At 47.2% G+C, this 12664-nt stretch overlaps 1 protein-coding gene across 1 annotated transcript in view; it reads left to right on the forward strand.

The window, feature by feature from the left end:
* Positions 1–12664, forward strand: part of LOC124513567 (pleckstrin homology domain-containing family M member 1-like) — a 52319-nt gene that overhangs the window by 12381 nt on the left and 27274 nt on the right. The window contains 1 exon segment of the mRNA XM_047081692.1: positions 3716–4127. Within this exon segment, the coding sequence (XP_046937648.1) occupies positions 3716–4127 (412 nt within the window).

Below are 12664 nucleotides of genomic sequence, written 5' to 3' on the forward strand. Positions count from 1 at the left end.
CCCTGGGCAAGATACTCAACCTTTCTGACCTTGATGTGCTCATCTGCAAGATGGGGATAAGAATTCTAGGAAGTGAGTTAAGGTATGCAAAGCGCTTAGAGCAGTGCCAATCACAGGGTGAGTGCTCCATAGGTGGTGTCATTATCATTTTACTACTGGGGGTCCCCGTGATGTCAGTTCTCGCGCTACTTGTCTGTGTATACACGGCTGCAGATCTGTGCTTGATGATATTTGTCAGAGGTCGTTATCATGAGGCCTTCTCTTGGGGGAAATGATTCTTCGCACATGCAGCCCCCTCCTGTGCTTTCATGAGCACCCCTGACCGCCAGGTGGTGCCGTGGACCCCAACACGCTAGTCCACGCGCTCAGGAAAAGCGCAGGCTCAGAATCGCTTGGCGGGGGGCACTTTATGGGGTGGTCATGCCGATTCTCCAGCCCATGCTTTTATTCCACACCTACGCCTCTGTGTACGCGCAATATACGTATGTATATAATACGTATATGTTTTCAGACTATCTTCTAAATGAAAGCACAGACTTCTAGAATTTTTGAACAGGCAGTGTTTGAAAAACGCTGCCCTGAGCTGGACAGAAGTGGAAGGACCGGAGCGGTGTCACCGTTTCAGCCCTATGTTGCATTTTCTTCAAAAGTTTTGAAAATTCTCTTTCTTTCACTTTTCCTTCAAAACCTCATCTCTAGCACTTTTTCCCACTTGCTGTGCATGTCTCTTATTCTCTCTGGGTCCTGCCGACCAGCTCTGATCCTGGTGAGACTCTTGTGAACTTGATTTCATCCTGACAGTGGTGTTGATTTGGTGGAAACTCTAATTTATCACACAAGCTTCTTGCTGTCGGGTGGTGTTTCTTTATTCCCACACCCAGTCCACTCCATCATTAAAATGTGTCTTACAGATGAGGGGTCATTTATAATTGATAACCATTTCAGTAATGCTGGTGAATATTTCCGTAATTCTCCTTCCTTACATTTTTATAGCCATGTGTGTAGAGGCTAAGCAGTCTTGCCAGTGGCGATAAGAACAACCAGTGACAAATTGAGGTTAATGTTTATTGAGTACTTACTTTGTGCCAGACACTCTATAAGCATTTTACCTATATGATCTCATTCAGCCTTGAACACAGTCATAGGTGGGTGCTGTTACCGTGCCGGTTTTACGGGTAAAGGAATGAAGTCCGTGAACTTTAGGAACCTATTGTGGGGCCACAGCAGTGTTCCAACCAAAGCCAACCAACATCACCCTTTAAGGAAACCCCTTACCCACTAGCTATGGATTTACCTATTCTAGACATTTAATACCAATGGAATCATACACTATGTGGCTTTTTGTGACCTCCTTCCTTCACTTAGTAGGTTTTCAAGGTTCATCCGTGTTGTAGCATGGGTCATGGCTGAATAATATTCCATTGTGTGAATACACCACAATTTGTTTTATCTTTTCAGTTAGTGGACATTTGTTTTATTCCTATTTTTTGGCTACTGTGAATAATATTGCTGTGAACACTCATGTACAGGTTTTTGTGCAGACATTGTCTTTTAATTCTCTTGGGTATATACCCATGAGTTGAATTGCTGACTCATATGGTAACTCTATGTTTAACTTTTTTTTTTTTTTCAACATTTTAATTTATTTTTGGGACAGAGAGAGACAGAGCATGAACAGGGGAGGGGCAGAGAGAGAAGGAGACACAGAATCGGAAACAGGCTCCAGGCTCCGAGCCATCAGCCCAGAGCCTGACGCGGGGCTCGAACTCACGGACCGCGAGATCGTGACCTGGCTGAAGTCGGACGCTTAACCGACTGCGCCACCCAGGCGCCCCTATGTTTAACTTTTAAGGAACTACCAAACTGTTTTCCACAGAGGCTGCACCATTTTCACATTTCCGCCAGCAGCGTGTAGGAGTTCCATTTTCTCTACACCTTTGCCAACACTTGTTATTCTCTGTCTTTTTAATTTTTTAAAAAATTTTAATGTTTCTTATTTTAGAGAGAGACAGAGAGAGAGAGAGAGACAGAGCATGAGTTGGGGAGAGGCAGAAAGAGAGGGAGACACAGAATCTGAAGCAGTCTCCAGGCTCCAAGCTGTTGGCACAGAGCCCGACACAGGGCTCGAACCCACGAACCGTGAGATCATGACCTGAGCCGAAGTCGGATGCTTAACTGATTGAACCACCCAGGTGCCCCTCTGTCTTTTTTATTATAAGCATCTTGGTAGGCATAAAGTAGTATCTTATTACGGTTTTGATTTGTATTTCACTACCGTCTAATGATATTGAGCATCTTTTCATGTACTTTCCATTTGTATACCTTTAGAGAAGTGTTTCTGTAAACCTTTGCCCATTTTTCAGTCAGATTATTTGTTCTAATATTATTGAATTGTAAGAGCTCTCTCTTTCTGGATACTAGACCCTTATCAGATATATGATAATACTTGGATATAAGATATGCAGATTTTTTTCCTGTTCTATGGGTTATCTTTTTACTTTCTTGATAGTATCCTTTTGAAGCACCAAAGCTTTTAGTGTTGATAAAGTCCAGCGTACCAATTTTTTATTGTTTACTTATTTGTTGGCTGTCATATAAGAAACCATTGCCTGACCCAAAGATTTATACCTGTTTCCTTCTAAGAGTTTTATAGTTTTAGCTCTTACTTTTAGGTCTTTGATCCATTTTGAGTTCATTTTTTATATGGTGTGAGGTAGGGGTCCAACTTTCTTCTTTTGCATGGGACTGTTCGCTTATCCCAGCACCATTTGTTGAAAAGACTATTCTTTCCCCACTGAAATGTCTTGGGCTGCAAATCAGTTGCCCATAAATGTATGGGTTGTTCACCAATGTTTGACTAGCATGTCTTGAAATGTTGTTTGGGGTTATGATGTAGATAAGAGCACACAGCTCAGCCAGAAGACATTAAGGTAGAAACTTGAGTTCTAAAATCCTTATGGAAATGAGCCCACATTAAGGGGAGTTTGGCACGTCTTCTGACCGAGTCTAAACCATTAGGGCAGATATGGGCAATCTCTTGGGCCCCGGGTAGCTTTGTTGTTGTATGAATCTGTATTCGCCCGTGACATACTCTATTGGTTCATAAACAAAGGAGGAGACAGCAAATAGTTCTAGTTCAGAAACAGAATGTGGATTCTCAGAAGCCTCAGGAGAAGGGGAGCAGCCACTAGCCAGTGCACATTTTAGAAGGCCCAGAGTAGTTTTCATGTGCGTGCGTGTGTGTGTGTACGTAAAGACAGTAACACTGGCTCCCCGTAGTCCCTGAAGCACCACTGAAGGGCAGGAAGAGGCAGTACCATTGGAAGAGTGAGCAGGTGCACACCCCATGTATACTTGCATGCACACTCCTGCACCCCGTGTACACTGATCTCCGGCAGCAGGTCCTGGGAACAGGAGGCATGTGGGACCCCAGATACGGCCCAGCTCTGGTGGACCAGCGCTTGCACCGGAGATCCCGGGCCCCGCAGTTCCCTTGGCCGCCCGCTCTACCTCAGTCCCAGCTGGGGAGAAACTTTGTGAGGAGTGTCAGAGGAAGGCTTGTGTGTAAGCAGAGGAGCACGGTGGGTGGATGACGAGGATGTTTTGTTTTTGAAATCCCCAGACAGCAGTTTTGCCTTCTTACCGCTGTCCCAATAGCCTTGGGCATTCTAGCTGACAGCTTGTCACACAGGTTTCTCTGTTTAAAAACTTCCAGGGTATTGTCGGAATTCAGCAAAGCCCAGGTAAACTCTGTGCCAACCAACGGACTGAGCGGACTGAGTGGAGAAATGGAGATTCCCACGGGGCGGGCCTCACTCCCCCTCCCCGGCCTGGAGGCCAGCATCCCTTTTGATGTGCCCGCAGAGCCCCTCCCGCCCCAAGCATCCTCTGGGACTCAAGATGGGGACCGCAAGCAGGAGCCGCCTCCCCAGGCACCTGGCACCCTGGGCTTGCTGCAGTTGGGCACTGCCAAAGCTGTCCCCTCGGTGAGCATTTTAGACCAGAGGCCTTCCAGTCCCGTGAGAGAGGCGGCGGCCAGAGCAGTCAGCCCGGGGAGCGGCCAGCAGAAGTCTCTGGAGGATGACGGAGCTGCACGGAGCCTTGGGGTGTCCTCACCCACCAGCCCGGTGAGTGATACAAGCTTTTCGGGGAGAGGTCTTGGGGAAATGTCTCAGAGCTGGTGCAGGGTCTCCCCAGCTAGCCACCCCGAGTGGTCTCTGCCTTGTCTCCATTAGCCCCTCATATCTGTCACGGTGGACGTGAGCCAGGCACGGTGCCAGTCCCTTCCCATGGGTCTCTCTTGTCCTCTCACATTGACCCCGTAGAGAAGATAATTCTCATCTGATCATAGACCCTGCGCATAACCACTGCCACTTATCAGCTCAAGGCCTCGGGCAAGGCACTTTGCCTCACTGAGCCTTGGTTTCCTCCTCAGCTCTTGTTATTATTAAATTCAGATTTGCTAAAATACCAGACTTTGAGAATACTCATCTTGCAATATGAGCCAGGTTAGAACTGCACCATCCCATATGGTAACCACTAGCCACACACGGCTGTTGAATGAGCGTGTAAAATGTGGTTAGTCCAAACTGAGATAAGCTATGTGAAATAAACACTGCATCTTGAAGGCTTAGTCTGAAAAAAAAAGGTGAAATATCTCAATCATTTATCGATTATGTGTTCCAATGAAAATATGTTTGATATTGGGTTAAATATAAAAGTTAATTACACGTGTTTCTTTTTACATTTTAAAAACGTGGCTAGTAGAACATTTAAAATGATACATGTGGCTGGAATTCTATTTCTGTTGGGCAGTGCAGCTCTAGAATGGGCCGATCTCCTTTGTTAATAACCCCGAGGGAAGCCAGCCCTGGGAATCTCTTGCACAGAGCCATGGGTCAGAGGCTTGAGAACTATCGGCCCAGTGAAGCGGTTGTCAAAGCTGTGGACCTGAGCTCTTTGCCATTTCACATTTGTCCTTGAGGATGAATAGCCAGGGTAGGAAGTTGTATGCACGTGTGCACGCGGACATACAGAACCCCAGGTTTATCCCAGCTGCTGTCTGGGGTCACGTTAGGATATAGTCTTGCTTTTTCAGCTGCATCCATGCGTTTCTCTCATCCGGTAGCTTCCAGATCCTGTAACTCAGGATGGGGCCAAGGCCGTGAAATAGATTAGGACATGCGCGCGCACGTGCGCACGCACACACACACACACACACACACACTTTTAAATAGCTTTATTGAGATATGACTCATATACCATACAATTCACCTAATTAAAGTGTATAATTCCATTTTTTTTCGTATATTCACAAGGTTGTGCAGCCATCACTACAATCGAATTTGAAAATATTTTCATCCCCCATAAAAGAAATCCCTTGGGACGCCTGGGTGGCTCAGTCGTTTGAGGGTCTGACTTCAGCTCAGGTCATGATCTGTGGTTCACAAGTTCGAGCCCCATGTCGGGCTCTGTGCTGACAGCTCAGAGCCTGGAGCATGCTTCAGACTCCCTCTCTCTCTGCTCCTCCCCTGCTGATGCTCTGTCTCTATCTCTCTCTCAAAAAATAAATAAAAACATGTGAAAAGAAAAGAAAAGAAATCCCTTACCATTAGCAGTGACGCCCCATCCTCCTCCTCCGGCCTCACTCCTCTCATCCCCTGGCAACTACTTATTTCCTTTGTCTATAGATTTGCTATTCTGGACATTTCACAGAGATGGAATCATGTAATATGCAGCCTTTGGTGACTGGCTTCTTCCAATTAACATACTGTTTTCGGGATTCATCGTTGTCGGAGCCTGATCTGTGCTTCCGGGAGTAATAATTCATTGTAGATTCCTTTGTATGAACCCGTCACATTTTATTTTGTCCTTCATCAGTTGATAGACTTTTGTTTTTTTTCCCCCCATTTTTTTGGCTAATATAAATAACACAGCAATGAACATTCATGTACAAGTTTTTGTGTGGGTGTATTTTTGATTGTCTTGGATGTATACCCAGCAGCAAAATCTCTGGGTCCCATGGTAAGTCTATATTTAACCTTCTGAGGAACTACCAAACTGTTTTCCAAAGCAGCGGCCCCATTTTATATTCCCACCCGCAATGTATTCCATCCTCACCAAGTTCTTACTGTCTTTTTAAAAATTGTCATTATAGCTAGCCGAGGGCACCAGCAGTATCTACTTACGGTTTTGATTTGCGTTTCTTGAATGACTAATGATGTCAAGCATCATCTTGTTTGTGTGACTTTTGGGCATTTGTAGATCTACTTTGGAGAAATGTCTATTCAGAACCTTGGCCCATTTTTATTTTATTTTGTTTATTTTTCACTTATTTATTTTGTGGGAGTGCTGGCATGAGTAGGGGAGGGGCAGACAGAGAAGGAGAGAGAGTCCCATGCAGGCTCCTTGCCGCTAGCACAGAGCCCGATGCAGGGCTTGAACTCACGAAACGTGAGGTCACAACCTGAGCCAAAACCAAGAGTCAGATGCTTAACCCACTGAGCTACCCAGGCACCCCTCGGCCCATTTTAAAATGGGATTATTTGTCTTTTTATTATTGAATTATAATAGTTCTTTATATATTCTGGATTGTATACCCTTATTAAATACATAATCAGCAACTATTTCCTCCCATCCTGTGAGTTGTCGTTTCACTTTCTTGGTGGTAACATTTACAGCATAAATGTTTTCAATGTTGATAGAGTCCAATCTACCTATTTTTTTCTTTCACCATTTGTGCTTTTGGTGTCCCGTGTATACCCGTTTCCTAGCCCAAGGTCACAAAGATTGATGTGTTCTTCTAAAAATTTTATAGTTTTAGCTCTTACATTGAGATCTATGATCCATTTTTTTTTTTCAACGTTTTATTTATTTTTGAGACAGAGAGAGACAGAGCATGAACGGGGGAGGGGCAGAGAGAGAGGGAGACACAGAATCGGAAACAGGCTCCAGGCTCTGAGCCATCAGCCCAGAGCCTGATGCGGGGCTCGAACTCACGGACCGCGAGATCGTGACCTGGCTGAAGTCGGACGCTTAACCGACTGCGCCACCCAGGCGCCCCTCTATGATCCATTTTGAGTTGACTTTTGTATATGGTATAAGGACGAGGTCCAGCTCGATTCTTTTGCATATTGATGTACAGTGGTACCAGCACCATTTGTTCAAAAGACTATTATTTCCCCCTTTAGAACGTTTTCGAGGAATGCTGTAAAGTGATCTTTAGTACACATCTCAGTGAGTAATTATATACGACGTACCCTCTATGGCCACCCTCCAGATGGAAACATAGAACATTTCCAGCCCACCAGAAGGCTCTCTCATGCCTTGTCCCATTGTTCCCCTCTAAAGGAAGCCTCTATTCTGACTTCTAGCACTGTAGATTAATGTTTCCTATTGTTCGACTTCATTCGTATGGAAGGAACTGTACAATGCATACTCTTTTGCTTCTTTCACTGAGCATTATGTCTGTGGGGTTCACCTGTGCATATAGCATGAGGCTATAGTTTGTTCTTCTCCATTGTTCTGTAGCATTCCATTGTAAGAGTATATCACAGTGCATCTATCCATTCTCCTGCTAACAGACATTTGGGTTGTTTCCAGGTTTGGGCTATTATGATGAAAGCTGATGTGAACGTTCTTACATCTGTATTTTGGTGAACCCCTCTGCACTCTTTTCTGGGGGTATATATCTAGGAGCGGAATTGCCCAGTCATTGGGAAGGCATATGTTTACCTTTAGTGCATACTGCCAAGCAGTTTTCTAACAGTGCTTGCATTGACTTGTACTCACATTGGCAATATGTGAGCATTTTCATTGCTTTTTATCCTAGCCAGTGGGTCATCAGTCTTTTTCATTTCAGCCACTCTAATAGGTGTGTAGTGGGACCTCACTGTGGTTTTAATTTGCATTTCCCTGATGACTAACGATCTTGATACCTTTTCGTTTGCTTATTGGCTGTTGGAAGTCTCTAAGTCATTGCTTCATTCTTAAATTGAGTTGTGTGTATTTCCTGATTCATTGGTAGAGGCTCTTTACATATTATGGATATGTCTTTTATTAGAGAAAAAAATATGTCGCATATACATATAGCAAACGTTTCTTCAAGTCTATGGCTTGCCTGTTTTTTTAACGTTTATTTATTTATTTTGAGAGAGAGTGTGTACGCTCATGCGCGTGCAGAAAAAGAGGGAGAGAGGAATGCCTGGGTGGCTCAGTCGGCTAAGCTCAGGTCATGATCTCGCGGTTCACGAGTTCGAGCCGTGCGTCGGGCTCTGTGCTGACAGCTTGGAGCCTGGAGCCTGCTTTGGATTCTGTGTCTCCATCTCTCTCTCTCTGCCCCTTGCCCACTTGCACTCTGTCTCTCTCTCTCTCTCTCAAAAATAAACATTAAAAAACAAAAGAAAAAGAGAGGGAAAGAGAGAGAATCCCAAGCAGTCTCCACACTGTCAGTGCAAAGCCTGACTTGGGGCTTGAACTCACAAACTGTGAGATCATGACCTGAGCCGAAATCAAGAGTTGGATGCTTAACTGATTGAGCCACCCAGGTGCCCCTATGGCTTGTGTTTTAAATCTCTTAATGGTATTTTTCGTGGAGCAGAAATTCTTGGTTTTAATGCTCTTCAATTTATTGGCCTCTCTGTGGTTTACGTATTTTGTGTCTATTTTTAAGATCTCTACCCAAAGCTGTGAAGACCCCTGTATTTTCATCTAGAAGCTTTGTTGTTTTACCTTTTGCAATTAGATTTATGATCCACTTGGGATTAAGTTTTGTGTATGGTGTGAGGTAAGAGTCAAAAGTCACGTTTTGTCCATACAGATATCGGACTGACTAGCACCACTGACTGAATGTGACTGTATAAGCCATGTAGCTGTATAATGAGGGTCACAGTCTCCATTTTTTACTATCCTGAAGAGTCTTCAGGGCCCAGAATGTCAGAGGACTCTGAAGGTTTTGAGCCGACAACTGTCAACACCCTGAAGGGTAAAGAAGAACGACTCCACAGCCCCCGGCTTGAGCTGGAAGCAGGGGGCTACCCCTAGGTTCTGGGGCTGCGCGCCCTAGCAGGATGCCACAGAGTGGCGTTGACCAAGCTGAGTTCACTCCCATCCGAGACCTGACTCGTGTTGTGTCTCAGCTCCGACATCCTGTCTTGCCAGGGTCCCAGAGCTGATGGGACAGGGCAGCTTAACTTGTCACCCAAGCTCCTCGGCTCACCGGGCGTTGCTCCTCTGGCCTCCGGCAGCTTCTGCCACCGCAGGCTCCTTTCAGCCCCAGGCTTTTCCATTTGCCATTCCATCTGCCCGGACCCTTTCCCAGCTCGCCCCTTTTCCTCACCCTTGTCTCCACCTTCCCCCAGCACCCTGTCCCAAAAGCACCGTCCCCAGTGACTCCCTTTCCCATTTGCCTGCTTCACTTGATTTCCTGCCTCTGGACTCGAATATCGGCTCCGTGATACGGAAGAGCATGTCTGTTCCCTTCTGTAAGGTCAGCTCTGCACACCGTACCTGGGTGAGTGCAGGCGTAATTAATGGTTCTCGAACTCTCAGAGACTCTCGAGATGCCAGCTTGGGAGTTTACGGTGAGAAGTAGGCCGCCAAGTGCATGGGCTGGGCTGGTGGGTCTGACCAGGGCGGGCTCCGCCTCCCTGCAGGCCTCAGGGGACTCAGGTTGCTGAGAGCCCACAGGGCCCACTCATCCCTCCACTAAGTGGATAGTCGCTGGGCACTCCCGTGCAGCCCACCTGGTGGACCCCCGGCTCTGCCCCGCGTGTCACCCCTGTGAGTCTCATTTTCCTGTGCTTCTGTCACTTAGTCACTGCCATTTATTTGACACTTTGGTGGCGTGGGGTGGGGGGGGGGGTGAGTAGAGGGTTCTGACTGTCAAGTCGTATAACCATGAGAGCCATTCAGTCTTTCTTTAAAAAAGAAACAAAAAACATTATTTTAAATTCATTCACCACAGAGGCCCTGCGCTGGGCCAAGCACCATACTTGGTACGGTGATGGGACAGGACGGACAAGGGCCCTGCTCCTTGGGGACAGACACTGGATCAGGCAAGTCATTACCCACATCATAATTACACTGGTGACAAGTGCCAGGAAGGAGAGGGGCCGGGAGTGGGGGAGCTAAGGGGACTTCTATTTGTGGACTCCGGGGGGCTGTGAACGGATTTCTCAGTTGCACTCCAGAGGACAGTCTGGATTCTAAGACTTCACCCAGTGAAAGTGGCATTCCTCTGTCTCGGGCCCCTCGTGGCAGGTGCTGCCATGGCTTTGACCCGTGGTCTGTGGTGGTTTCCTCCACTGTTAGAGCGGCAGGGAACTGGCCAGATGTGGGGGCTTGAATGAGCAGAAGGTAGGAAGGTAGGTGGTAGGAAAGGGGAGGGGGAACAGTGGGGTGCTCCCCCCACACCCCGCTTCGTGACCGGGGGCCCTGGCTGGGGCACAGCTACAGAGCTCTGTCCAGGTCTGTGTGCAGTAGCTCCAAGGACCCAGTGTTCCCACTGGTTTTGTCTGTTGTCTAAGAGAACAAAAGATGTTTCCTGGAGTATCATTTCCTGGGGGCTGACCTGTGGCTGCTGGACTGTGTCTGAACATTTCCCGGTGGTCTCCCTCGCCTCCTCGGAGAGAGAAGCCCTCACCAGTGAACTTATATCACCTCACAATTCACATTTGTCTCCTTCCTTCCAGTCCCCTTGCCCCAGCCTTGTTATTTTATGCCAAAGACGTTTGATACTCAAGAATTATTCCCTCATCTGTGATAACTCTGTGCCAGGCAGAAAGAAGAGTGGCCATTGCATACAGCTTGGTAGGTGCTGGGTGGGGTGGGCAAAGAATGCCGTGGGAGCCCCGAGGAGTCCCTGACCCAGCTAGGCAGCGGGAGGAGTGTAGGCTGGGGAATAGTCAGGAAAGCTTCCCAGAGGAGGTGATGGACGGCCCCTGAGCTGAGTCTTAAGGAATAGTGAGCTGGGAGGCCGCAGGACTTCCCAGGTGTGTGTGCCAGGCTCTGTGGGGCTCCTGGCCATTTTCCTCGGGGAGCTCCCCTGGGTCTCTATGGCCCAGGCAGGCCTTGTTCAGAATCTTGTGTTGCAAATGCTTCCCAAGTAGCCACCCTGATTGACACATTGTCCTGTCACTGACTGAAGGAAGCACCTGCTAATTCCGAGGGTTTTCAGAGGGAGCCCTGGAGCCCAGCTCTGAGGCCCCGATACTCGCGACTCAGAGTTCTCCACTCTTGGCTTAAGGTGCCATAAAGCATCTGAATGGATTAAAGTGTGCAAACCAATCCCTCTAGGGCAGCCTCAGCCTTACTCCCCTTCCGCGTGTACGGGAGCAGAGAGGGCAGTCTCGTTTAGGGGGTGGAAATAGCAACTTCAGGGTGAGGTTGGTGACACTTAACAAAATAGCTGGGCTGGACCCACCTCTCGTGTGAGTCACTTCCTCTGTGTAGACAGCCACTTAGGGCAGTCCAGCCAGCTTTCTTCTTGCCTCTGCTCATCCATGCTTAGGCACAGAAAGGCAGGGAGTGCTTGAAATGGGGGAGGGGGGAAGCTAAAATCCCTTCCCACAATTCTGTGACCCCAGACCCACCCCACTTCTCCCACTGGTGAGCTGCTTCAGTCTCAGACAGCTACAGAAGGGGTCCTGGGTCCTGCTCACCCATGCCTCCCTCATCTCAAACCCTATAAGCAGGGCTGACAAACTGTAGTCCTTCAATAACTGGTGCTGGGATGATGGGATGTCCACCTGCGACAAAATAAAGGTAGACCCCTTCCTCACACCATACACAAGAATTAACTCAAAATCAGTTGGAGACTTAGGGGAGCCTGGGTGGGGTGGCTCAGTCGGTGAAGCCTCCGACTTCGGTTCAGATCATGGTTCGTGAATTCGAGCCCCACGTCGGGCTCTGTGCTGACGGCTCAGAGCCCGGAGCCTGCTTCCGATTCTGTGTCTCCCTCTCTCTCTCTGACCCCCCCCCCCCACTCTCTCGCTGTCTCTCTCAAAAATAAATAAACATTAAAAAAATTTTTTTAATAGGTAAAGAATTCGAATAGACATTTCTCCAAAGAAGATCTACTGGTGTCCACTGAGCACGTGAAAAGATGCTCGGTGTCATTGTCCTTAGACACTGGGGAAATTGCAAACCCAAACCACAAGACGGTACTTCACACACGTGAGGATGGCTATAATCAAACAGATAATAAAAACGTTGGAAAGGATGTGGAGAAATTGGAATCCCCATATGTGGTGGGAATGTAAAATGGTGTAGTCACTTAAGGAAAGAGTTTGGAAATTCCTCAGAAAGTTAGACACAGTTACCGAATGGCCCATCAGGTGCACTCATAGATATGTACCCAACGGAACGGAAAACATACGTCCACACAGAAATGGTTACGTGAATGTTCGTGGCAGCATTATTCATAATTGCCCCAAAGCAGAGACAACCCAGATGTCCATCAGCTGATGAACGGACAGACCAAATGTGCTACATCCATACCTTGGAGTACTAGTTAGTAATAAAGAAATACTGATGCCTGCCACAACATGGATGGACCTAGAAAACCTGATGTTCAGAGAGAAGGCAGACACAAAGACCACATTTAGAAGATTCCTTTTATATTGGGGCACCTTGGTGGCTCAGTTGAGCGTTCAACTCTTGATTT

The sequence above is a fragment of the Lynx rufus genome, unplaced genomic scaffold (genome assembly GCF_022079265.1).
Source record: "Lynx rufus isolate CCGP_SWC_20201006 ecotype Redwood Valley unplaced genomic scaffold, mLynRuf1.p SCAF_18, whole genome shotgun sequence".
In the NCBI taxonomy this organism is placed as follows: domain Eukaryota; kingdom Metazoa; phylum Chordata; class Mammalia; order Carnivora; family Felidae; genus Lynx; species Lynx rufus.